Below are 25,351 nucleotides of genomic sequence, written 5' to 3'. Positions count from 1 at the left end.
GAGCTTGCCTTCACTGAAATGGCCATTCCTGACAGTCACCAGGGAATGTCATGTGACTTCCTCCTTTTCTACATGTATGACCAGTTGGTAATAGAAAAATTCACATAGCTTTCCCCCATGTTGAAGATGGAACTTTTCATCAAGTATGACATCAAAAACAAATATGAGCTTTATTCAGCTTGATTTTTTTTTTTCAAAATTACTGTTTATGCTTCTAAATCAAGAAGTGTGTGGGATCTACTGATGGCCTCTAGCAACATCTAACCTCTACCTCTTTCTAAGGGTTCTGTTTGTGATTCTTGTATCTCAAGATGGCACAGTAATTTAATGACTGTCCTTCAGTATTTTTGTTCCCATTGTTCATTTGTGGGATGGTGAGAAGGGAACTGAGTGAACAGTAGCCCTTTCCAGGTTTGTGACCCTTCTAATCAGTGTCAACTTCCAAACTTGGATTGGTCAGTCCACAGCATGTGTTCCACAGCTCTGGGCAGGGTAGGTAGACACCCCACCCCAGGAAGGCTGTGGGCTAGACAGCTTTGTAAGTCTTCTTGTTAAACAAGTGAAATCATTGTGTAGTACTAACTGTCTCATTCGTTTCTTTTGATTGTCCCTCTGAATACTGCTGTTGTTAAAGGAATCATTGCTAGTATAAGTCTTGCCTTACTTGGTAGGTATTTAAACTGTGCAGTCATCTGGTGCACTGTGTGCACTAATTGCAGGAGCAGAGATGTTCTTAGTTGTATTTGGGTATGATTATGTTCTTGTGCTTTCCTGCAGGAAGCTTATTTTCGGTACATGGCAGAGAACCCAACTGCTGGTGTGGTTCAGGAGGAGGAAGAAGATAATTTGGAATATGATAGTGATGGAAATCCAATTGCACCTTCCAAAAAAATCATTGATCCTCTTCCTCCCATTGATCATTCAGAGGTATGGTGTTTCTTGCTGAATTTGATTCTTATTTCAAAAGCTGATAGTTCTCTTCAGCTTTAATATTTAGGTTTTCTCAATATCTGAGAAATCCTGATTCATACTCCTTATGCCATGAAAATATTTGTTCTTTGGGATTTTCTCATCTGTGCTAAGTGGTTGAGTCAGGAAGTGAAGCTTTATAGCTTATGTTATTCAAGCCACAGCTGAATCGCTCGCTCCCATTAGATTTTAGGCTAAGAATATTTTCAAGCAATTGCATTTGTTTTGCAGACCATCATTTACCTTTCAGAATGGGCCCTTGGGCCTGCATTTGTTTTTTAATTGCTGTAAATCTTTATTGTTTTTCTCAGATGTGGGGCAGGTGAGAGTCTGTTCCTTCAAAGTGGAGCCAGGAACTACAGTTTCCTTAAGTCAGGAAAAAGAGAATGAGGATACCAGTATACCCACTTGAAGGAGAAAAAAAAAACTTTCAATTCAGGTTAAATATCAGACTAGATGTTGCATGCCTTAGTCTAGATCTAGGATAGTGGTTCTCAGAGTGTGGTCCAAGGACTCCTACAAGAATCTTTTCAGGGAGTCTGCAGAGTCAAAAGAATTTTCATAATAATGCCAGCAAAATTTGCCTTTTCCAATACATCAGCATCTGCATCAATAGCTAAAAGCATGGGTAGGTCGCGCTGCTGAAACCTTGGCACGAGTGGATCAAGCCAGTGTTACCGCTCTTCTGGTGGTGGTGAAGTTCTTCCCTGTCACACCATCACAGTTAAAAAATAAAAAAAAGCCGGCTTCACTTAAGAATATCCTTGATGAAACTAGAAATTATGATTTATTAAATCTTGACCCTTGTGTTAAGTTCTCTTTATTCCATGTGACAAAACAAGAAGTAAGAATAAAGCATTTCTGTTGCATGCCAGAACAGGATAGTTGTCTCTAGGAAAAGCACTTAGGTACTTGAGTTGTAAGCTGACCTAGCTGCTTTTTTTCATGGAACACCATTTTCATTTGAGAAAATGAATGACTTTCCAAAGGAAACAGTTGAAAATGTTTATTGCCAATGATAGGAATTCAAACTTTCAATTCAATTTAGAATTTGGGAAATTTCTATTCACTAGACAGTTTAACAGCTTTCCAATCTTAAAGTCTATTGTAATGAAATTAATGGTGAGAAACAAGTATTTTTTTTTTATCGTATTGTGAAATGTTTCACCATGTGGATGATCTGCATTACTACCTCAGTGAACCAATATTTTCAAATAGTCAATGCATGATTTTACGAAATCGTGCGTGAGTAAAGTCTTCATTCAAAGTGCGTGATAGACCCATGGATTATAATATAACAATGTGGAAAGATTATTTATGTGGTGTCAGATTATACAATGAAAATACCTTTTAAGAAGTGACCGCTTGTCAAGGCTCAGTATACTATCAAAGGAGTAAAAATCCACAAGAATTTGAAAAGACTATTAAAAATAAATACTCTCTTCCCTCTCTTTCCTTTCTAATTACATACCTTTGTGAGGCCAGATTTTCTTCATAGGCTTCAGTCAAAGCAATATATCACAAGAATTTGAATATAGTACGGACCATTTTCTTTGAAGTCGTAAAGAGATTTGTAAAAATGTAAAGCAAGGTTATAACTTTTAAAAATTAAAGCTTTTATGTTAAAGTGTAATGGTGTCTTATTTTTAAATGAATAAATCTTAAAGAATTTTCTCAATTTTAATTTTAATATGGTAACAGTGGATAAAACCCACACAAGCAAAAGCTCATTGTGTTTTTGTGAAGTGTAAAGGGCACCTGAGACTAAAACATTTGAGAACTACCAGTCTAGACTGGAGTATGGGTTATACTCAATTTTTTAAATGTTTCCTTTTGCACAGATGCTACCAAATAATGCCTTGGTATTTTACATGTGGCAAATGAAACTAAATCTGTGAAACTGATGTGGGAGGAAGCATCCATGATAAAGGATGAAAATCTAATAAGGAAAAACACACAAGTACTTGAAATAATCATCTAATGAGATGTTTGAGATACTTGACGAAGCTCTCAAACCTCATCATCCTGCTGGGGTAGCCCACAGTTGTCCTCATGTAGTGTGGGCAGTCTGCCAGGAGAGACCAGAAGTAAGGAAAGGATAGCCCTTCTGCCTCTAAGTAGCTTTCTTCACATTCATTTCATGTATTTATTCATATATTTATTTATCCATTTCATATATATATGTAACAAAAAATTACATATTTGTACATACAGTTTGTGAACAAAGACACTTCTGCCCTCATGGAGCTTCCTTTCAAAAAAGAAGAGAACTGAGGAAAATCCTGTTCTAGCTTAGTGCGGGTGTGGTGGGGAACGTAACAAAAGTTTCTGCCTATTCGTGGTGCTAAAGGAGAACTTCTAAAACTTCCATTTCCTTTTTTTGATAATACCATAGAAAGATAATTTTAGGCTATATCCAGAATTAATGTAATTTATTGTAGACCACTTGTGTGGTTAAAGAGAATCATTTAGCCAAATTCGTAAGTGGTGATATGCTTATTTTTAGAATCTCAGTAGAGTAAGTTATGAAAAGAGTAACAGGAATGACTTCTTTGGAATTGGAAATGCTTAGCCATTCGTTTTTTTAAAAGTTATGTAAAGAGTTTCATGTTTTTAAAAAAGAATAGAACTCCCTCTAAAGGCAGCGCTCTCCTCAAAGGAAATATTAGAAATGTTTTTAAATGCTAGAGCTAGGTGAACAGCTTATTCCAAAATATATTTAAATGTTATAAGGTGGAATGTCTTTAAAACACTTGTCCTCTAAAGTAAAACAAGACAGAATCAGAGAGGGAGACAAACCATAAGAGACTTTTAACCATAGGAAACAAACTGAGGGTTGCTGGAGGGGAAGCGGGTGGAGGGGTGGGGTAACTGGGTGATGGGCATTAAGGAGGGCATGTGATGTAATGTGCACTGGGTATTATATAAGAATGATGAATCACTGAATTCTACCTCTGAAACTAATAATACACTATATGTTAATTGAATTTAAATTTAAAAATAAAGCAAAAAAAATACTTCTGAGGCCTTTGGCTTTATAGAGATTCCTTAGTCGCCATCAGAGTGGTTCAAATCTGAGGTGTCCTTGAGTCTCTTTAGGAGGTAGGTTGGTGTGTGTTTATATTGAAAATGGAAATAGGAAAAGATACTGGCTGTACATTTGGGATGTGTATCATGAATAAGTGAATTCCTTTGTCCTCTCTTGCTGGTTAAGGCTTTACTTATGTAATATGTGTAAAAGGTTATTTTGCATTAAAATCAAACTTACAGGATTGACTCTTGAATTCTAGACTAACTTTGAATAATTGGACCTGCAGATTGACTATCCACCATTTGAAAAAAATTTTTACAATGAGCATGAAGAGATAACCAACCTCACCCCTCAGCAGCTAATAGATCTCCGTCATAAGCTCAATCTTCGGGTAAGTCAATCATTAAGCTGAATATTCTTTTTCTTTTTTTTTTTAAAGATTTTATTTATTAATTAGAGTGAGCAAGAGAGAGAGCACAAGCAGGGGGAACTGCAGAGGGAGAGGGAGAAGCAAACTCCCCTGCTGAGCAGGGAGCCCGATATGGGGCTCGATCCCACGACCCTGGGATCATGACCTGAGCCGAAGGCAGACATTTAACCAACTGAGCCACTTAGGCGCCTCTAAGCCGTATATTCTTATATTAATGTTAGTTAGTCCAGGGTTAGTATTGTTGCTTATCCAAACTAAAATAACCTTCTTTTCTAATGGTCCTTGGACTATCTTTGGTAGAGTAATAACTATATCCTATAGGCCCCTATGTCTGGATTTTATTGTTTTAGTCTTCCAGCTATTTTAGGATAGGATTGTTATTTCTCTAATGCAACACATGTGACTGCTATACATGTTCAGTTTTGTATCTTGTGTTGGAGTAAGAAGTCATTGTGACCTTAAAATTAATCAGCAAGTGTTACTGCAATGAGTACCGTGTGCTAGGAACTGTGTTGGGTGGGCTGGAAATGAAGGGTAAGAGTCCCCATCATTGGGAGAGGAGACAGGATTAATAGATGTAAACAGTATGTGAAGTCTTAGAATATTTTAAAATTAAGACATACTTCTCAAATTGTATGTAGCACACTTTTTAAAAAAAGAAATTAACACCTTAAAATATGCACTGATTTCAGAATAATAGTTTTTAATTGTCTGCCAAAAAGTTTGCCCATTAGCCACATTGTTTAGGGTCCTGCTAGATGATAGTTAAGTGAAACACATGCAATACAGTAATATCTACTCTAGTGCGGACAGCTTTCTGGCCTCTGTCTGCCTTGCCAGTTTCTGTGTGATGTTTGAACCTGTTTTCTGAGAAAGGATATGTGCATATGCATGTAGTGTCTATTTTCCAAGGGTAATCCCCCCCCCCAAAAAAACCTTTTAAGTGAAATCCTGATTAGACATAATCAGTATTAGAAGCATTGCAGGGTTACTACTGTTGGAGTCAACATGGAGGTTATAAGCCCCGTTCTTCACCTGGGTACAGTTTGAACAATGTTTGATGGTGGCTGGCCCATCATTAAGTGGGACACTAACTCTTTAGGCAGAATTGGAAATGGAGACAGTAGATTGTAACCAGTGGGTATAGACATGTCTTGTTTGGAGCTCATTTGCACATTTCTTTTTATTTCAAGAGTATATTTTGTTTTTTTCTACCATCTAGTTAATAGTTATGCAAAATGGCAAAAAAAGTATTCATGACTTCTTCCAATTCATTGAGCAATATTTTTATTTCTTATAAGAAAATTCTGATCTAAGATTTCTAGGCACTTAATCATTTTAAATCATAGAACAGTTATCTCAGGAATATCATGGAGTTTTTTTATGTAACGCTTTAGATCCATTATTACTTGAGTTCTACCTTTTCAAACAGTGTGCGCTTTTGACCACAGACTTCCTATTTTCCTGTATACTCAAGTGAAGTGCAAGCTACAGGTAAACACTGTTGAACTTCCGATGCTGCTCATTTTGAAGTACTAGTCACTCCTGGGGGGTTGTCTTTATTTCTAGGTCTCTGGTGCTGCGCCTCCTAGACCGGGAAGTAGTTTTGCTCATTTTGGGTTTGATGAACAACTTATGCACCAGATTCGGAAATCTGAATACACACAGCCCACTCCAATACAGTGCCAGGTAAGTAAAACATAATGAAAGAAAAACAAAGTAGGATGATACTCAGTAACCATACTTATTTTACAAACAAGTCAAAGCAGTAAAACAGCCTATAGTCCAAAATTATATTGGCTTAGATAGAAGGTATCTAAATATTTCCTCTCTGGCTTAGTCTCCAACTTTTGCTTTAAGGGGGAAAAGAGAACATAGATGAAATCCAGAGGTAGTTTTGAAACCTTTAAAAATTAAAGAGCAACAACAACAACAAAAAAAGAAAAGTGAATTATTGACCATTCTAAGATGTCACTACAGGGGCTGGGAAATATTCTTTTGTATCTGCTAAATATCTTGAAAATATGACTTGAAGAAAGCAGTTTGTTAGGCCTAAACTTAACAAAAAATCTTTGTGTGTAGCCAATGCACTGTCAGTGATTAGGATTCCTTTGTCTGTGACCTGAAAATTCTCACTTATAACTGGAAGTCATAACTTTTGTTTTCCATTTATATATGGGATTTATTGATTCCTACACAGAATATAAGAATTTCCTGTATGTGGATGAGTGAGTTAGTCTTCACCTTCTCAAGGGGAAAATTTTTTTATTTTAGCAACCCACTTACAGTATACATTGCAATTTTTCATTTCTGTATCTCAAGCAAAATGGCGTCATTTCATATTTTATAAATAGTGGATGACCCACATGTAGAGAATGATAATGTTATTTCCTATAAATCAAGAAGTTTATGGAAATGCCAGGTATTCCTTTTTATTTTATTGCCAGCATAACCCATCAGGATATTTTTGTTTCATTGGCAATGAATGTCATTGATTTCCCCAAGATTTCTTTCAGTACATCTTTAAAATTGAAAGTTTAGAATGGATATACTTTATTTTCCCTCTAGGGTGTGCCTGTGGCATTAAGTGGTAGAGACATGATTGGTATTGCCAAAACTGGCAGTGGGAAAACTGCAGCCTTTATCTGGCCCATGTTGATTCATATAATGGACCAGAAGGAATTGGAACCAGGTGATGGACCAATTGCAGTGATCGTATGTCCTACTAGGGAGCTTTGCCAGCAGGTATGTACTTTGTGTAGAATGCCCCCTTTTGTATGTGAACTAGCAAGGGACTAGTCAGTCAAGAGGGTAGAATTAACTGGGAAACTCTTTTAAAAATGTGAAATGCACATAAAATTTATCATTTTAATAATTTTTTAAGTATACGGTTCTGCAGCATGAAGAACACTCACATTGTTGTGCTACCAGGAAACTTTTGGGAAATACTATGTTATATATCTTCTATACAACCAAACACATATTTTTCCGTAAAACTATGTTAAGAGAAAAAATATATGGGAATTAATTGTATTTTAAGTTCCCAATGTTTTCCTCCTGGGTTAATTCATTTTGCTTGGGTAAAAAGGCAATGACAAGGTCAGAAAGTAAAGTTTAAAAGGAAAAAAAGAGTAATCAAGACAAGGTTGCAGATAGCCTGTTGGGATGTGACAGTGGTGCTCTGTTCATTTACTTTATGAATAAAAATGTGATTATGAAGCATTATTTCTAGCTTTTGATTTTCTAGGACATCACATTCTCTGGGTTTTTTTAGAACTCCCTTTTGGGTATTGGTCAGTGTTCTGGTTTGTTCATGCCATTATGTCAACAACTTTACAGATCCATGCAGAATGTAAGCGGTTTGGGAAAGCATATAATCTTCGATCAGTCGCCGTGTATGGAGGAGGGAGCATGTGGGAGCAGGCCAAGGCCCTTCAGGAAGGGGCAGAGATTGTTGTGTGTACCCCAGTGAGTATGTCTTGGGTTCAAATGGCTTCTCAGCCACCCTTGGTATGGAAAAAGGGTTAGTTACTGAATGGAATGCTCCCTAAACTGTGGTAAAGCAGGGTCGAGAATACTCTGATAAATCACAGCCTGTGGCTTTGGTTTAATTTTGATTGGTTGACTAGAATAGCAGTCCATTAAGATTCTCTGAGATGTATGTTAGTAGCTACAGATTCTCCTCTATTTCAGGGTTTTTTTTTTAATGCTTTCCTAGAAAACGGATCTGTGGTTACTTGAGAGCATTAAGAATCAGAAAGAAGACAGTCTTTGGACCATACAATTTGGAGTTTGGTCATAGTTCCTAAAAGAGTGTAGTCTAAACATTGAAACCCATCAATAAGGTTTTAAATTAGGTCATTTTAGAATGCCCCACAGAATAGTTCTGGCCATGTTTTCAAATTTTCTGTTCTTTTATGCTCTGTAGTGCATAAAGTCTGAGTCTGTCAGACCCAGTGTCTGTTACAGTTGACAATTGGAGTATTAGCACTTTTGCCAGGAGTACAATTGAGAAAGTTCTTGTAAATGCCTTTAATTATACTTAACTATTCATTTTCTGGATCTCATAGGGTCGACTAATTGATCACGTGAAGAAGAAAGCTACCAATCTTCAAAGAGTCTCTTACCTTGTGTTTGATGAAGCAGATCGCATGTTTGACATGGGATTTGGTATGCCTTTAATAACAGTTTCTTCTGTCCCCATCCTCATGATACTCTCTTTGTTCTTGTCTCTTTTTTTCTGTATGAGAGATGCTAAAAATACTCTTATTGTATAGGATTAGACCGTGGAGATATAGCTAAGCCATTAACTATTTTTAGGTGTTCTCTCAGGAAGTATGTTAGACTTGACTGGGTTACAGACATTTTGAAAGTGCCTTTGTATATAGGGAGAATATTTTCTCTATGCTTTATTTTTATTCATATGTCTTTGTGGAGGTCAAGGTCTGTGTTCTTAGTAGTAGATGTCATATCATTCAACGCTCTTTGCTTCTCTGTTCTCCCAACTTAGCCAACTGTGTGGAAATTCTGAATAATCCATCTTTATTGATTGAAATACCATTAGGCCCAGCTTAGCCGGGTGGAGGGGAAGGGATTTCTGGGTTTCATACTGAATGATAGGTCTAGGAGTTTCACATTTTCCTTGATAGTTATAACTTCTCATAAGAAGAGTTTTAGTAAAATGACTTTTTCCCAGGCATCCCAACCCATCGTATAGAGTTATAATGTTAATTTTACTGTTTTACTTCTTCCAGAGTACCAGGTGCGATCCATAGCAAGTCATGTCCGTCCTGACAGACAGAGTATGTATGAAACAGTTTTATTAAGTCACATTTGTATTCAAACCCACCTGTGTATTTTATAAGCACTCACAGTATGGCAGTAGAAATGATCATGTGTGTACTGGTGAGAACCATGAGGAGGAGATAAAAAGTTTGAGCTGCACAGAACCTTAGAGATCATCAGATATAACTCACTCGTTTTTGTAGATGATAATCCAAGCCTGAGAATGAAATGACTCTGTCCCAAGTTACATGGTTTTATCAGCACGTGGAGTTAAAGCACAGTGCACACTTCCTGACTGGAAGTCAGGAGCCTTTTTGAACCATGCTGACAGTCCCTGTCTTAACTGAAAATGTATAAAAATAGAAAAGGGAAAATGCTTTTTTCCTTAGTGAATCAGTTTTGAAACTAATTGAAAGTTCAGGTGGGTTTATTTTATAAAACTGAATAATTCTGAGTATCAGTAGGAGGGTTAGTGGGTATTCAAAAACGAAGTCACACCGTTTCTTTAACAGAATTTACTTTACCTTTTAGCTCTTTTATTCAGTGCAACTTTTCGGAAGAAGATTGAAAAACTGGCCAGAGACATCCTGATCGACCCAATTCGTGTGGTGCAGGGAGACATTGGAGAGGTAACCCTAATAAGCAGGGCTAGATGGGACCCCAACAGGTTATTTTTCATATTTTAGAGACATGGAATTAGTTTCTCACTATTGAGAGGAAAAACATGTTACTATGTTATACATCAGATTTGTTTTAAAAAACAAAAGGTTAGGAGGATAGATGAGACAACTACATTGTCAAAATATGGGTAATTGTTGAAGCTGGGTGATGGGTACATAGGTGATTTTGTTCATTTTTTTGGAATGTTTAAAATTTTACATAATAAAAATTTAAAAAAAAACTTTGCCGCGGGGGCGAAGCAGGCTTTGCCTGGAAGACAGGATGGAACGGACCTTTTAAATGGTTGTAGGAGGAATGAGGTGACTTGAAAGGCCTGCTGAAAATGAATTCGTGGTATTTACCTTTGCATATGTCCTGTGTGGAAAATTTGGCTCCCTTGAGAGTTCCTGAAGTTGCTTACCATGTTTATTATTGAAGTTCTGTGCAGTTAGTTGGTGTTCTTACATTGTCTGCTTTTCATTTTTGAGTGCCTTCTATGTGTGTGTGAATAGAACTAGGAGCAGAGAGTGGGAAGGACAGAAAAGGAGCTAAATTTATTAGGAATAAATAATCTGAATATGAATATGCCTATAACAATGTATTACAGAGTATTGGGGCTTATGAATAGTTAGGTAGAGCACAGTGATTTGAGAAGGGATGTAGGTTTCAAGCTGCACTTGACTTGCTGAAAGAAGGACCGGGGAGAAGAGGGACTATTTAAGGTTCTTCTCTTTGGGGGTGGAAAATGATGTCTGGTCCTTGTTCAGGTGCCTTTTGGTACAAATGTCACAGTCATCTGTTTCTTTTCAGGCAAATGAAGATGTGACACAGATTGTAGAAATTCTCCATTCTGGGCCTAGTAAATGGAACTGGCTTACCCGGCGTCTGGTGGAATTTACCTCTTCAGGAAGTGTCCTCCTGTTTGTTACTAAAAAAGCCAATGCTGAAGAGCTAGCCAATAACCTTAAGCAGGAGGGTCATAATCTTGGGCTGCTTCATGGGGACATGGATCAGAGTGAAAGAAACAAGGTCATTTCAGACTTTAAGAAAAAGGACATCCCAGTCCTGGTGGCCACAGATGTTGCAGGTAGAGTATGACTTTCCCCAGTGACCTCATGACCTTGTGCTGTAAGGGTGCTTTGTGTTGCCATGTAAGAGCTAGAGCACTGAGGGCGCCTGGGTTGAGGGGAGGCTCAGTGCATTGAGCGTCTGCCTTCGGCTCAGGTCATGATCTCTCAGGGTCCTGGGACCAAGTCCCGTATCGGGCTCCCTGCTCAGTGGGGTACCTGCTTCTCCCTCTTGCTTGTACTGTCTCTCTCTCACAAATAAATAAATAAAAACCTTAAAAAAAAAAAAGGAGCTAGAGCACTGAGCAGTCTGATTGGAGGCACTTTACTGGCCTTGCTGGCCACCCCGAATGGAGCAAGCAGCTCAGACCATTGACCACAACCTGGAGCTCTGGGTACTACTTGCACTTAATGTTTCTCTTTGAAGAAAGAATCCCTGCAGTTAGAAGATACTCGGAGGAAAAAAAATTGTTGAGCCAGTTTCTTACATTGATTGGGCATACTTCACTCAAGATCAAAAAGTTTTTTGAAGTATGATTTTTGGCTTTATTCTCAATTTTAATAGTTACCCTTAAAACTGGTATTTTTTTCCCCAAAAAGGAGATAATTTCTCAGCTTCAAGCCAATTTGATGGCTGGCTTTCATTATTTTACATATTCCTAGAGCAGGAGAGAGGCCATGGCAGGTTATTGATGGCAGAAGGCCTGTGTCCCTGACGCTAGACAGCCTAGCATCATAGAAGGGCAACTTAAATGTTTGGATCTTTTTTTTTTTTTTTTAAAGATTTTATTTATTTATTTATTTATTCATGAGAGACAGAGAGGCAGAGGCAGAGGGAGAAGCAGGCTCCCCACGGAGCAGGGAGCCCGATGCGGGACTTGATCCCAGCATCCTGGGATCATGATCCGAGCCAAAGGCAGATGCTTAACCGACTGAGCCACCCAGGCATCCCATAAATGCTTGGATCTTATTAGCTCACCAAACCAAGAAGAATGTGGGTTCTTAGAGGGCTAGCATTTTGGGTTACTTTGGTGTTTTGAGTCCTGCTGAAGGATAAAAGAATTTGGTTTTTATTTCAGCCCGTGGTCTGGACATTCCTTCAATTAAGACTGTTATTAACTATGACGTGGCACGAGACATTGATACTCATACTCATAGGATTGGCCGCACAGGACGAGCGGGTGAGAAAGGCGTGGCCTATACCTTACTGACCCCCAAGGACAGTAATTTTGCTGGTGACCTTGTCCGGAACTTGGAAGGAGCCAATCAGCATGTTTCCAAGGAACTCCTAGATCTGGCAATGCAGGTGAGGGGCTGAGTACACTTAGGATGGCTCGAGGTTCTAAAACTAGTGTAAAAAAAAAACAACTCAGCAAGCCTGAGGAGCTAACATAGACACATGACAGAAAAGTTACGGCCATGGGTGGGGGCTGTGCTTAGTAGGAGGAACAGATCCGTGCTGTAGGACATTAAAATTCATCTGGTCTGTCTTATCCTCTTCTTTCAGCAACATTGGTTTGAAAAGCTTATTCCTTTCTTTGTGCTAACATCTGTCCCTCTGAAATTTCTGCCTGTTTGCCCCATAGCACACTTGTAAGTTTAATCTCAAAGATGGCTATTTTCCCCTTACTGCCCTTTCTCCCAGTCTTCTTGAGGGGCTAAAAATGTGTGACATCTTAACAAAATATGATGTATTTAACTATTTCTCATTGATTTAGGTCTCAGACCTTTAACCACATTGATTACCAATCTAAAACTAAGCTAGACATTCTACTGAAGTAAATACTGAGTCATCTTAATATAAAGAGTCCCCAAATTACAAATGGGTTCAGTGTACACATTCTGATAGTAGAGATTTATGTCTTTTTTAGATTCGTAAGTCAGCGCACAGAGTAGTTGACCCGTACTGCACTTACAGTATGGTATTACTGCCCATACTCTGGGTTCTGGGAGTAGAGGACTTGCATTGCAGGAAGGAGTAAAATAACGTTTCCTGGGTACAGAGAACCCATCGTAAACTGCATTTTTGAACAGGATATATCTGGTCTTTGGCTTTTTTATGTCTCTTTTTGTGCCTTAGGCTTCCTGTGCTCTCAGACTGTGTGATCAGCTTCCCTGGTCAGTGCCTTTCTGAAGCCAGCCCTACCTCTCAAGTACTTCACTTAGATTGTAATGTGTGATTGTTAGATAAAGGGCTACCTCTCCCACTGATGTTTGCATTATGTGAAAAGAACATAAGTTGATTCATAGGGTGCTGGCAGCAATCAAGTTCAAGGGATGCTTCAGGCTATGGGTACTATAAAACTTTCAGTTACATTGCTAGTGGTCCTGGACATCTGCCCCTAGAGCCAGTTCTGGTGAACCCCACCTCACATGGTCATTTTCCTTCACTTCTGAGCCCTCTTAAAAGCTCCAAACGTGTATGTCCAGTAGTATGTCTAGATTAAGAAATGGTTCCTCTAGGAAGTTAGAAGTGGCCAGAGTAAGTGCTCTCCATCTGAGGCTTACCTACTCACTTTCCTTCCTGGAGGCCCTGAGAAACAGCAGTAATGGAAGCCTCAGATAAGGAGCTGGACCTCCTGACAAATTTGGTAGACTAAACTCACAAAAGAAGTTCATCTGTGTTTCCTGTGAACAGTTGCCATAAATACGCTGGCTACAGATGAACCACTGCGTTCTTCCCTCCCACTTCGTTTCTGATGATGTCCTCCTCCTCTGGCTGCCTCTTCCTCCCATGGCCTAACCTTGAATTGTGTTCAATGCAGAATGCCTGGTTTCGGAAATCCCGCTTTAAAGGAGGAAAAGGCAAAAAGCTGAACATTGGTGGAGGCGGCCTAGGCTACAGGGAGCGGCCTGGCCTAGGCTCAGAGAACACGGTGAGTCCAGACTGCAGCAGTGCCCTTTGGGCTGCTTCCAAGTCCTGGAGGATGTTATGACCGTCCTTTTCTACCTGAGAAAGCCTCAGTGAGTTCAGAACCCCATCTAGAACGAATGTTGTGACTTTGTCTTAGAGAAGCACCTTTGTGTACTTGGTGACTAGATATGCTCAGGAAATCAGTCTAGATTAACATCAGTTTGCAAATTGTGGTCCCTCGACCAGCAGTAAATGCAAATTTGTACCTCACCCCAGACCTGGTGAATCAGAAACTTAACAAGCCCTCCAGCACTGGCCTAGAGTGCTGCTGGGAACCGACTCTGGAATGCTTCCTACACTCTGTGGGAAATTGCTTCAGAGATGAGAGCTAGCTTTTCTCACAAAACAGGTAATAAAAGCGCCCCCTTACTGGCCTTTTTTTTCCCTTAAGATTTATTTTTTTGACAGACACAGCAAGAGAGGGAACACAAGCAGAGGGAGTGGGAGAGAGAGAAGCAGGCTTCCTGCTGAGCGGGGAGCCCGATGCGGGGCTCGATCCCAGGACCCTGAGATCATGACCTGAGCCGAAGGCAGACACTTAACGATTAAGCCACCCAGGCGCTCCCCTTACTGGCTTTCTTAACTGCCTGTTTCTTGTCACTTTGATTCCTAAACCGAAGAAGAAAGCTGCCAGTCTTTTTATTTGTGGGGCATTATTGTTTACTTGGTGTCTGAAAAAGAATCTGCTCCCGCCTCTCAGTAACGATGCACATGACACCGATGGTAGTGATAGCTAATGTTGAGCACTTAATATATGCCAGGGCCAGCCGTGGCAAGCAGTCATGCATGTTAACTCAATCTTCACAACCACCCAGTGAGCACAGGTGTACTGATCATGAAACCGAGGCACCCAGGTTATACTCCTCTAAGTGTTGAAACTGAGACTCAGGCTTTTAAGAGTGGATTCAGAGCTTGAGCCTTGTATAGGCTATATGCATATGCTGTATATTGCCTCGTGGCCTCTTCATCCTGGGCATGCATATAAAGCTTTACAGAATTACATAAACATATTTGTGTGTGTAAAAAAACCCATATGATCAGCATTGGGCATAATCTGACTTTGGGGTTAGGGTTAATTCCTAAAAACAGAATTACTGGGTTAAAAGGTATAAGCATTTTTAAATAACTATTACTGTACCTTTCCCCACAAAATATATCCTGTTCCATTGCAGTGCCCACTTCTGTTTCCAGTATGTGAGGCCCAGTCTGGCAGTGAGCTTTCCTGCTCATTCTGTCTTCATGGCTGTGCCTTTTTTTTTTTTTTTTTTTTTTTTTAAAGGACCGAGGAAACAACAACAATGTGATGAGCAATTATGAGGCCTACAAACCCTCCACAGGAGCCATGGGAGATCGGCTGACAGCAATGAAAGCAGCTTTCCAGGTCTGAAATTAAGCAGTTAGCTAAAAGAGCTTTGCACGGTGATGGAGGGGCCTAATCTTCCAGAGAGCGTAGCTGAGCTTGTAGGCTTGATGCTAGACTTAGGGCCTTCTCACTGCTTGCAGTTTTGAATGTCAACTTCATGATAGCTTACATAGAGCTGCAGGTGTAGAAGTTAGGAAATCTGTTGGTCGGAGACGTCTGTCATCCCAGAGCCTGGAACTGTTGTACTGCAGCAGGGCTGGCGGTCCTGCCTTGCCTCAACAGCCAACAGCGTTGCCCACCTCTAAGGCTCTTGTAAGCTGGTGGAAAGTAATTGCCTTTTTTTTTTTTTTTTAGCTAAGACAAGTTTGGTTCTGGAGCTCTTGTTAACTGAACCCATCTATACTTATTCCTCCACCCCTCCAGTTAGCAAGCTAACCAGCTGAGCCTTAATTTATGCATTTTATCTGCTTTCAGACTGATGTTTCAGCTAGGTCCTTAGATTTCTCCTCATTAATAGAGGAACATAGAAACCACAGGGTTGTGGGACCATCTGGATGCTCATAGTGCCAGGATAGCATAGAATTTCTGCTGTACTTTCTCATAACCAAGCTTCACGTATCCAAGTTTCTTGAACCTACTGTCTTAGCTCTTGTTGTCTCTCTTTTAGTCACAGTACAAGAGTCACTTTGTTGCTGCCAGCTTAAGCAACCAGAAGGCGGGAAGCTCTGCTGCTGGGGCAAGTGGATGGACTAGTGCAGGGAGCTTGAATTCCGTCCCAACTAATTCAGCCCAGCAGGGCCATAACAGTCCAGACAGCCCCCTTGCCAGTGCCACCAAGGGCATCCCAGGCTTTGGCAATGCTGGGAACCTCAGCGGTGCTCCAGTGACCTACCCTTCTGCTGGAGCCCAGGGAGTCAACAATACAGCTTCAGGGAGTAACAGCCGAGAAGGGCCTGGAGGAGGCAATGGAAAGAGAGAGAGGTACACGGAGAACCGGGGCGGCAGCCGTCATGGTCACGGAGAGAGTGGCAATCGGCATGGCGACAGTCCACGTCATGGAGAGAGTGGTCGCCATGGAGATGGGTACCGCTACCCGGAAAGCAGCAGCCGTCATGCTGACGGCCACCGTCACGGGGAGAGTAGGCACGGAGGAGGTGGCAGCCGACATGGAGAGAGCCGAGGTGCAAACGACGGTCGGAATGGTGAAAGCAGGAAAGAGGGTTGTAATCGTGAGAGCAAGGTGGACCCCAAGGTGGACAGCAAGATGGACAAGGTGGACAGCAAGACAGATAAGACAGCCGATGGTTTCGCTGTCCCCGAGCCACCCAAGCGCAAGAAAAGTCGATGGGACAGTTAGAGGGTATGTGCTACAGCGTGAAATCAATGGTCTTTAATTTTATTTTTAGAAAGATTTTTGGTAACTAGGCGTCTCAGGGCTGGGTTGGGGCCCAAGGTGTAAGGACCCCCTGCCCCTAGTGGATTAGCTGGAGCTTGGAGACATTACCCTTTTATCTGGATCAGTTTTCGGATGTCTTCTTGGGAAGCTGCTTTGGTCCTTGAAAGCAGTGAGAGCTGGGAACCTTCTATTGGGCTCTAGGTGAGTTGTGAAGGTCAGTTGAGGATACCTTGAAAGAAAGGGCCTTCTAGGGCACAAAACTCACTCTAGGTTTATATTATATGTAGTGTTATATTTTTTACTAAAACGTCACCTTATAAACATCTACAAGGAAAAATTTCTTTTCTTAGCTGTGTGGCCAGGCAGTTCCCTTTTTAGGAGTTGGCTTTCTGCAAACCCAACCTACTGAAGCATTTATTAGAGATTTGGGGAAGGATTTTGGTGCTTCTAGACTTTGCAGGGAAGGGAGATGTCTAATTTTAAGTGGGAGTCCATGCTCAGGTTCCCCAGCCAGGTTTGTATCCAGTCCTGAGACAGGAAGCAGCAGCCTGCCAGACCCAGAGAGCCTCTACCGTCGAAGATGATGATCCTGGAAACAAGACTGCTCCAGGTCTGAAGTGTTGCTAAATTGAAAAAAAACAAAAACTCGACAGCTTTTAAAGTGTCTTCTATTTCATTGTATTTTTTTTTTAACTTGCCACAATGGTAGAAAATCTTTTGCTGAAATGATTTTGATGATTTTTGTTCTATCTTGTTTATAAAAGGAAATATACATACTTCGAATTTTGTGACTTTGTGAAGGTTTCTTTAAGATGTGCATTCCTTTCTGCTTGCTCTAGTAAATGTTTTACTACTGGGACCTGTGGATTGTTTGTCATTTCTACTTCACAGTGAGTACATACTATGATTTATAACCATGCAGCACGTGGTGTGAACACCCACATGTTTGAGTTAGCGCTTAATGGGAACTAAATGTCAGAAGAGATTACCCTGGTTTTATTCAGATAATAGAAGAGGATGGGGAAGACCTGAGAGGCCAGCTTGCCTAGAACCAGAGTGAATGCCACTCTAACACTGACCTTCCCCCTAGTAGGAGACTGTTCATCTAGTACTCCACATTCCTAACAGAGGAGCTAGGGGCTCTGCTACAGCACCAACAGGACATGTCAGAGACCTTCCTTCAGGCCAGAGAATGTCTTCCCTCCACACTCAGGACCACCATGAGAGTTGTAGGCACCCCACATGTCTTTCCAGCAGACTACAAGGCAAGCCAGCCTGCAGCTGGTACGGGGGGGCAGGGGGGTCTGGAATCACCCCCCCGGTCCTCACCCTGTCTTCTCAGAGGACCCCGGGGGCTCTGCTCACTTCCGTCTGTGTTTTTTCTTCTGCTCTTTCCTTTGCTGTGCCCTTTGGTCCTTCTTCATCCTTGAGTCCACCACCTTGAAAGGGCCTCTGACTCCAGCTGGCCGGCGCACTTTGCGGCCCACACCTTTTTTGGCTACCACATAGGTGACCTGGCGTTTCTCCCTGCCCAGCCCAGCCTTCTTGTAGAGACTGTAAATGGAAGACAGACGTTAGAGGCTTCCAGGCAGCCTTTTTAACCCCATGTACCTTTGTGGGTGACCACCTCTCTCTCCTTTACCTCCGAAGCTGAGCCACTTTCTCACGTTCTGAGATGTCCACGGTGTTCACCACAGCCTCTGCCTTCTTCTTGGTTTGCTCCAGCTTCTTCAGCATCTGCCGGGGGGGGGGGGGGGGCAGCTCTGTCAGGCGGACCTCCCCCCACTCCCACCCCTGCACTGTTAACAGGCAGCCCCATTCTTTACCCTCCGTTTCTTTCTGGCCTTCGCCTCGGCTACTTTCTTGATGGGACGTGCATTGATTTCCCGCCAACGTTGGCGGTGGCGTTCCACCTCCTTCTTGTCAACAGGCAGCTGCCGGATCCTGTGCTGCCGTTCCTCTTGCACGAACCACTCTGGAAGCTCCCCCTCCTCTTCATTAAATGTATACCTAGACAGGACAGCAGCCAAAATCACCCCCCGTCCCAGTCTCCCAGGGCCGTATCTCATGAGTTCCTGGCCCCCTTACCGGCTGAAGGAGTTATCTATGAGATCTCTCTTAGCCTTTTTGGAAGAGGCAATGATAGCACCTAGGGCAAGGCCTTCAGGATCTAGTATCTGATGTTTCACTAGACAGAAAAGGGAAAAGTCAAAGCTCCATGCCAACCCAAACTTCCATTGTCGCCTCCCATTTCAACAAGGTACCGAGCTCACCTGGGTCCTCGATGGGCACGACCTCAAACCCGTCATCAGACTTAAGCCCACGACTTCGCTTCTTCCCGCGCTTTGGTTCCCAACTGCAGAAGGGGGATGACCGCTGTCACCGTTCCGCCAGTCCCCAGACCCACTCCTGCCTCACCTCAACCCCGCTTCCTATTGAAAACTTGAGAAACTTCCCGAAAGGCCCCCCAAGCTGTACCACAGACCACTTGATTCACTTCAGAATCATCGCTATTTTTTAAGTCCCTGTCTACAGCCAAGGGTGAAAACCCCAAACGGGGACAGCGGTCAGAACAGCTGCAGCCACCCACCTCTCTTCACTGCCGCTGCTGTCGCTGTCCGAGCTGTCCTCGCCTTCCTCGTCAGGCCCAGAGGCACTCTTGGCCTCTGCTGGAGCCTCTGGCCGCTTAGGGCCCGCCTCCTGGTGCTGGGGAGCTTTTTTCTCACTCTCCAAACCGGAAGGTGGGGACAGCAGCTGCTGTTGCCCCCTCCGACGCCTCTCATACAACAGCTGGGCCTGACTGAGCTCCAGGGCCTCATCAGCATCCTCCTCAATCCCTCTGAAGCCATCCTGTGACAGGGGGCAGTTTCAGCCACCCGTCTCCCCAGGGATACTGTCCCTGGCTGGCTGGCTGGGCCCCCAACCTCTTCTTACCTTAGAGAACCACAGACGGGCTTGTTCTTCCTGCAGTATCGTCTTTTCCTCCAAAGGTACCAGCAGTGGATTCCCTTCTCCTCCTCCTCTTTCATCATCATCTACTTCAGCAAATTGTACACTGTAGAGAAATGGGTGGGGGCTGGGGAAATGTGCTTTCTGACTCCCACTGGCGACCCCTGCACCCAGATCTGCTTCAGTACTCACAGGGGGTCAATGCCCCCACGCCTGCACGAACCCTCCACTTACCGCTTCTGGTCCTTCAGACCCGGAGACCCTCCAACCCCTGCCAGCTCCTCCGGATCCAGGTCACTCTCCAGAGATGCGTCGTCGTCATCTTCCTCAACATCTGATACGTAGAGGTCGTCTCTTGGCGGATCAGACAGAAATGTGTCTGCAGCGCTCATATCCCCTTGTGTGACCTCCTCTAACAACTGAAGTTTGACAGAGAAAAAAGAGGTCAAGGGTTCTTAGGAGGCACATAACGTTTTCCCCTGTATCTGTTATCTTAGCAACATTCGAAAGTACTCTGTAGTTTCCCCGTGGGAAGCCTGCTTCTCCCTCTCCCATTCCCCGTGTTCCCTCTCTCGCTGTGTCTTTCTCTGTCAAATGTTAAAAAAAAAAAAAAAAGAAAAAAAATACACCGTGGCAAATACAGACAGGGAAGTAATGGGGCTAAGTGTTTAAAACATCCATTCGGGACGCCTGGGTGGCTCAGTTGGTTAAGCGTCTGCCTTCGGCTCAGGTCATGATCCCAGAGTCCTGGGATCAAGTCCCGTATCGGGCTCCTTGCTCAGCGGGGAGCCTGCTTCTCCCTCTCCCTCTGCCTCTGCCTGCAGCTCCCCCTGCTTATGCGCTGACAAATAAAATCTTTTAAAAAAAGGGTGGCTCAGTTGGCTGGGCGTCTGACTCTTGGTTTTAGCCCAGGTCATGATCTCAGCGATCATGAGATGGGGCCCCACATCCAGCTCCTTGCTCAGAGGGAGTTGGCCTGAGATTCTCTCTGCCCACCCACCCCAGTCATGGGGGGGATCTAGTATGCTCTCTCTAAAAATTTTTTTTAAAGATCTGACCAAACGCACACAAGCACAAACGAGGAGCGACAGGCAGAGGGAGAAGCAGGCTCCTGCAGAGCAGGGAGCCCAATACAGGGCTCAAACCCAGGACCCTGGGATCATGACCTAAGCTGAAGGCAGATGCTTAACTGACTGAGCCTCCCAGGCGACCCTAAAATAAGGAATCTTAAAAAAAAAAAAAAAATCCCATTCTAAGTCAGGTCACTGATATATCCCACTTGTTTGTCTTGTCTTCAGTGGTAGCAGAAAAACACCCCAAGCCTATATAACATTCACTCTTAAAATACTCTAAAACATTGGTTTTTCTTATAAAATTAGTCCCAGAAAGCACATTAGAAAAAAAAAAGCACATCACCTGAGAATAACCACCTATGAATTTTGTTTCCACTGAATAGAGGAACCCAGGCAACACACACCTAACAACTATTATTTTACTTAAAAACTGTCAACCTCAAAATTTATTTTCCTCATAACAAAGCCAGCTGTCAGTGCTTGAGAATTTACCAGTTACCAGGGATTACACCTACACCCTCTTTAAAAATTCCTCCCCAAAACCCTAGCTGGTAGGTTCTATCATTCCCTCCTACAGATAAGAAAAGCGAGGCAAAGAACAACTAAGTGGTAAGTCTGCTGCAGAACCACTATGCTCTCTCTGCTGTTCTCGTAACAAAGAGGACCTGGGTTTCCATTCCCGCGGGAACCAGAGAAGTTCATTTCGCTTGTCGATGCTGCTTTAATCAGGAAATGCAGCCTACGGCAGCAAGGTGCTAACTTGGTCTCCGTGAAGTGAAAAACGCTGCCCTCCTCTGAGGAAAACCCTCCATCACACATCCTGGCATCCCAGGTGCCCTGGTGGCTGCATCTACCAGAACCTATGCTTCCGGCATAGAGTGCCTCTTGGTTCCAGTGTTCTAGCTCTACCATAATAAATCCATAGCGCACTCATAAATGTTCCTAATCTCGTTGTTTTAGATACATTGTTTCTTCCTGGCCTTTCAGGCACAACACTTGGTTTTTCCACCCCAGTCTCCTCTCACTGAAAGAGTCACCTCTCATCTTACAGGAGAACACAGCAACTATGAGCCATAACCATTCCGCACACTTAAAAAAAAAGATCTCTAATACAATGCCCCCCATGTCCAAATCTGCCCTAACCCCACCTCACCTGGTGACCCCGGATGGTGCGCAGGGAGAACATGCCAGTCTCCCCCTCGTCTGCAATAGAAACCCCAGGAAGATCCATCTTCAGCTCCACACGCTCCCGCTGTTTTCTCTGCTCACGCAGCAGCTTCTTTTTCTTCCTGAGTGGACAATTGGAGAAATTCACCCCGCCCCCCCCCCCCCCCCCCCCAGCTCGAAAGATTCCCCATCAGAGCCTTCATCCTCTCCCCCATCTCCACACCCTGAGGAACTCTGCAGTGGGCCTCCCGCCCCCCGAGCTCCTCCCCACTCCGCGCACCTCTTTAATTCTGCCACCTCCTGGGCCTTCATCTCTGCCAGGCTCTGGTTTAATCGTTCCTCCTCTTCTTCCTCAGAGGGCTGCTGCCCCGTCCCAGCCTCAGACTCCTCACCTGCTTCGTCGTCTTCCTCTCCGGAACTGAGGCTGACAAAACAGTGCAAGAAGTTGGCTTATTTTCTCATACACCCCGCTGACCCCAGCCAACACCTACCCTGGTTTCATTCCCGCCTCACCTGATGTCCAGTGCCTTCGCTTGTTCTTTCAGCTTCTTGGCCACGTATCGCCGGAGCTTTGTTCTCCAGTTCAGGAGGGACCTGCCCCAGAAATACCACGACTGACCCTGACGTTTCCCTCTTTGTCCCTGTCCCCTTTTCAGCCCCCCCCCCCAATCTCTAGCACGGCAGCCTCCTGTCCCCCAAGATCCAACGCTACGTGAATTCCTCAAATTGTCCCCTCAGGAAAAACAATGCTGCTGCGTCTTCAAAGGCCTTTCCCTGCCTTGGGGGCTCCTGGTACCTGTGCCCGCCCCCACTGCATACCTAAGTTCTTTGCGCCCCAGCACTTTGATATCCTGACAGCACGCCCGGATGTCCTCAGTGGTAGCTGGATGCTGTGCCAACTCTTCATCATCTAGTGAAATCTGTTTGGGAGAAAAGAAGTGAGTTGGAGATTCTGGGGATGTGTTTCTGGAGCTTCCTTGCACCCCTCAAAACTGAGGACTCACTTCACTGGCTTTGGAGAGGAAGTCAACAGGGTTGGCAGCTCGGAGAAAGTCAGTGACTGAAGTACGGTGATAGAGCGTGAGGTCACCCTCAGCATAGCCTTCGGCCTTCGGGAGGGAAAGGAAGGAGGGTGAGGAAGTCCTTTCTGAGGCGTGTGCAGGACCCACCAGGCCCAAGTTCCCCCGAGCTCTAGGACCTGAGAGTGGTCCCATTCCCCAAACACACCTTTGGCTTCTTCCTGGTTACCAATTCAGTAACAGTCTTGGCCTGAACTTCGATCTCCTTGAAGGCAAACTTGGGGTCAAAGAATTTACTGTCAACCTTGTCAGGAGCCAAAAATCCTAAGATAATAGGATATATAAGAAAGTGTGCTTTGATACCTAAGAAACCGACTCATGAGAAAGAAAAAGCAATGCCCACCCTGGCAGACAACAAAGATCTCTGCGGATTCATGGCGAGAGGCTTGGGGCTTAGTAGCCTGGACACGGCGGAAGAGCTGCTGGAAGATCCAGAGTAGGGGCTGATAGTCTCGGGAACGAAAAACCTTCGTGATGAAACAGCCTCCACGGGCCAGAAAATCACAAGCCAAACGCAGAGCCATCAGTGTCAAATGGGCTGTGGAAGAAGACAATCAGCTGAAGACCTCTGCAGCCTGAGCAGGCAAGCCCACCTCCACCCTCATCTCCATGCCCCCCCACTCCCAGCACCTTGTGAGTAAGCATCATGGACCCAGCTAGCCCCAACGTTGGGGGCCCCATCATTGAGCACAACATCAACTTTCCAGGTCTTCAGTTCCTTTCTCAGGGCCTATACAAAAGAAAAACAATCACGGCAGCAGAAACACAAATGTGGCTACGAAAGCAGTCCCTCGTTCGGCCATTTGTCCATCCAGTCACTTGCTCAATACCCACAATGGGCCAAATCCTGTGCCAGACACAGGGAATACAACAATTAAAAAACAACAACACACGTCTATCTTAACGGAGTTTACAGTCTACTAGTGAGCCCACTGGAAAAAGATTTCAACAATATATCTGCACTTCTTCCAATTCCAAACACCTCATTCCTGATTAAATAAAGCCTGGATTGGAAACTTAAGGGCGTCATGGGCCTTGTCAGACTATGGCAGGCACTGCTCAAGGCGTATTAAACCAAAAAAGCTTGCCTCCAGAGGATTTGGGTGATGAGACGGAGAGACGTGTGCGTCTGCATATAAAGCAGACCAAAAAAAAAAAAAAGATTCCTATTACCTGCCTACAGCGTTCTGTTGTGATGTCCTCCTGGAGCGTCACCACATTGGGAAGAGGCTTGATTGGAACCAGGTCCACTCCTGGAAGAAATCAGGTCAGAGAGTTCCGAAAAGATTGCCTCAAGCAAGGAGAAAGGAAACGGAGAACACAATTAGTACCTCACTCTCCCATTCCTTTAACAGTCAGGGGCAGCCCACCTGTTACTCACCTAGAATAAGGCTGGATACAGGCATAAACTTAGCAGCCACCTGCAGCCTATGAGAGAGGAACACCGATTATAGTAACACAGGACCGTTCCTTCCCCTCTGTTGGCTATAGGCTCTCTCACCATGCGTGTTAAGAGCCGCTACCAAGTGCAGTGGCCAGAGCATGTAAGGTACACGTTTCCAACCTTTTTTCTGCGACCTACCTCTAGGGAGAAATTTGAGACTGGTATTAGTGTATCTCTCCCTCCCTCCCCCACCCCCGCAATGCAACTCTCAGTCATCCAAGGCGAACCCAGAAAGCAGCCATGAAGAGCCACAGGTGCCGGGTGTTACCCACCATCCCCCTGGCGCAGCACACAGGTCCAGCAAGGCTCGCGCTTTCTGCAGGAACTGAAAGCGGCGATTCAACTGGATCAGCTTGAAAGCAGAGCGGGAGCGGTAACCTGGGGGCACCGACAAAATGTTAAACTCGGCGGGGCGCTTTCCCAGGGGGATTTGTGCGGCTTCACAAACCACCACCCCTTCTGGGAAACAAGAACTCAATATTCAGAAAGGTGGGAGCGAATCGAAAAGGCCATTCGTTCGCTCGCAGACGGCGCGGACCCTGACTCACCGGTCTCCTTCGCCAGGTGATAGAACTTGTCCCGCCGGCTCTTCCCGACTTTGCCCTTCTTGCCCATGGTGAAACGGGGGGAGTGTCACTCACTCTGGGGACAGAGTAAAGACTGGAACGTCTCTTCCGGACCACTAAACTCCGCTTTCCGTTCCCTACCTGCCTCTGCAAACACCCGTAACCAGCGCCTTTTTCACCACTCTGGGAGAGGCACGTGTGGCCAGCACACGTACTTCCGCCTCCGCTTGCGTCGCTTGCGTCCCCGGCTCCAAGTTTCCGCCATTTTGAGTGTGGCCGCAAATTCTTCTCTATGTTCCCAAGTATTAGAAGTTGGAAGTTGGGGCCAGGTGAGCCGGTTACCGGAACTAAAACCGAGTTCCTAGAGAGTGACACGTAGGCATTCTGTGGTCTCTTCATCCCTTTCCAAGCTCCTGACCTCGCGTAGCCACCTTCCTATCATGGCCTCTGTTTTTGTA

The 25,351-nt window shown here is 44.0% G+C and overlaps 2 protein-coding genes across 9 annotated transcripts in view; one reads left to right on the top strand and one right to left on the bottom strand.

Moving 5' to 3' along the window:
- The window catches only part of DDX42 (DEAD-box helicase 42), a 56,544-nt gene extending 39,141 nt beyond the window's left edge, over window positions 1–17,403 (top strand). For all 8 annotated transcript variants that reach the window (XM_088028193.1, XM_088028192.1, XM_028087438.2 and 5 more), the window contains 13 exons: window positions 778–927; window positions 4,287–4,391; window positions 6,000–6,119; window positions 6,999–7,175; window positions 7,770–7,898; window positions 8,501–8,600; window positions 9,185–9,232; window positions 9,747–9,844; window positions 10,686–10,962; window positions 12,022–12,248; window positions 13,708–13,818; window positions 15,136–15,237; window positions 15,887–17,403. In XM_088028193.1, coding sequence (XP_087884319.1) covers window positions 778–927; window positions 4,287–4,391; window positions 6,000–6,119; window positions 6,999–7,175; window positions 7,770–7,898; window positions 8,501–8,600; window positions 9,185–9,232; window positions 9,747–9,844; window positions 10,686–10,962; window positions 12,022–12,248; window positions 13,708–13,818; window positions 15,136–15,237; window positions 15,887–16,576 — 2,334 coding nt within the window. In that variant the 3' untranslated portion in view covers window positions 16,577–17,403. The remainder of the gene's footprint in view (window positions 1–777; window positions 928–4,286; window positions 4,392–5,999; window positions 6,120–6,998; window positions 7,176–7,769; window positions 7,899–8,500; window positions 8,601–9,184; window positions 9,233–9,746; window positions 9,845–10,685; window positions 10,963–12,021; window positions 12,249–13,707; window positions 13,819–15,135; window positions 15,238–15,886) is intronic.
- Window positions 16,595–25,333, bottom strand: FTSJ3 (FtsJ RNA 2'-O-methyltransferase 3). The gene is made up of 20 exons (XM_028087443.2): window positions 24,876–25,333; window positions 24,600–24,705; window positions 24,265–24,311; window positions 24,057–24,136; window positions 23,514–23,613; window positions 23,227–23,421; window positions 23,032–23,147; window positions 22,809–22,913; window positions 22,624–22,724; window positions 22,318–22,398; window positions 22,085–22,228; window positions 21,791–21,926; window positions 19,799–19,983; window positions 19,550–19,670; window positions 19,206–19,465; window positions 18,889–18,971; window positions 18,704–18,803; window positions 18,442–18,625; window positions 18,258–18,352; window positions 16,595–18,169 (listed from the first exon to the last, which is right to left on the bottom strand). The coding sequence occupies exons 1-20, from the start codon at window positions 24,940–24,942 to the stop codon at window positions 17,977–17,979; spliced, it is 2,499 nt and encodes an 832-aa protein (XP_027943244.1). The 5' UTR covers window positions 24,943–25,333; the 3' UTR covers window positions 16,595–17,976.
- Window positions 25,334–25,351: the final 18 nt, after the last annotated feature.

The sequence above is a fragment of the Eumetopias jubatus genome, unplaced genomic scaffold, assembly GCF_037043125.1.
Source record: "Eumetopias jubatus isolate StellerSeaLion01/CBP00866 unplaced genomic scaffold, mEumJub1_p1.0 scaffold_10, whole genome shotgun sequence".
Taxonomy (NCBI): domain Eukaryota; kingdom Metazoa; phylum Chordata; class Mammalia; order Carnivora; family Otariidae; genus Eumetopias; species Eumetopias jubatus.
This window is presented reverse-complemented; position numbering and strand designations above follow the sequence as displayed.

What these genes read in the sequence shown, in the direction of transcription:
- FTSJ3 (XM_028087443.2), bottom strand. Translation starts at nt 24,942, where the DNA reads ATGGGCAAGAAGGGCAAAGTCGGGAAGAGCCGGCGGGACAAGTTCTAT. An exon ending in CCATGATGCTTACTCACAAG is followed by an intron (nt 23,422 to 23,513) that starts GTGCTGGGAGTG and finishes CTTCTTCCACAG; the next exon opens with CCCATTTGACACTGATGGCT. An exon ending in GCGAAGGCACTGGACATCAG is followed by an intron (nt 22,229 to 22,317) that starts GTGAGGCGGGAA and finishes CTGTTTTGTCAG; the next exon opens with CCTCAGTTCCGGAGAGGAAG.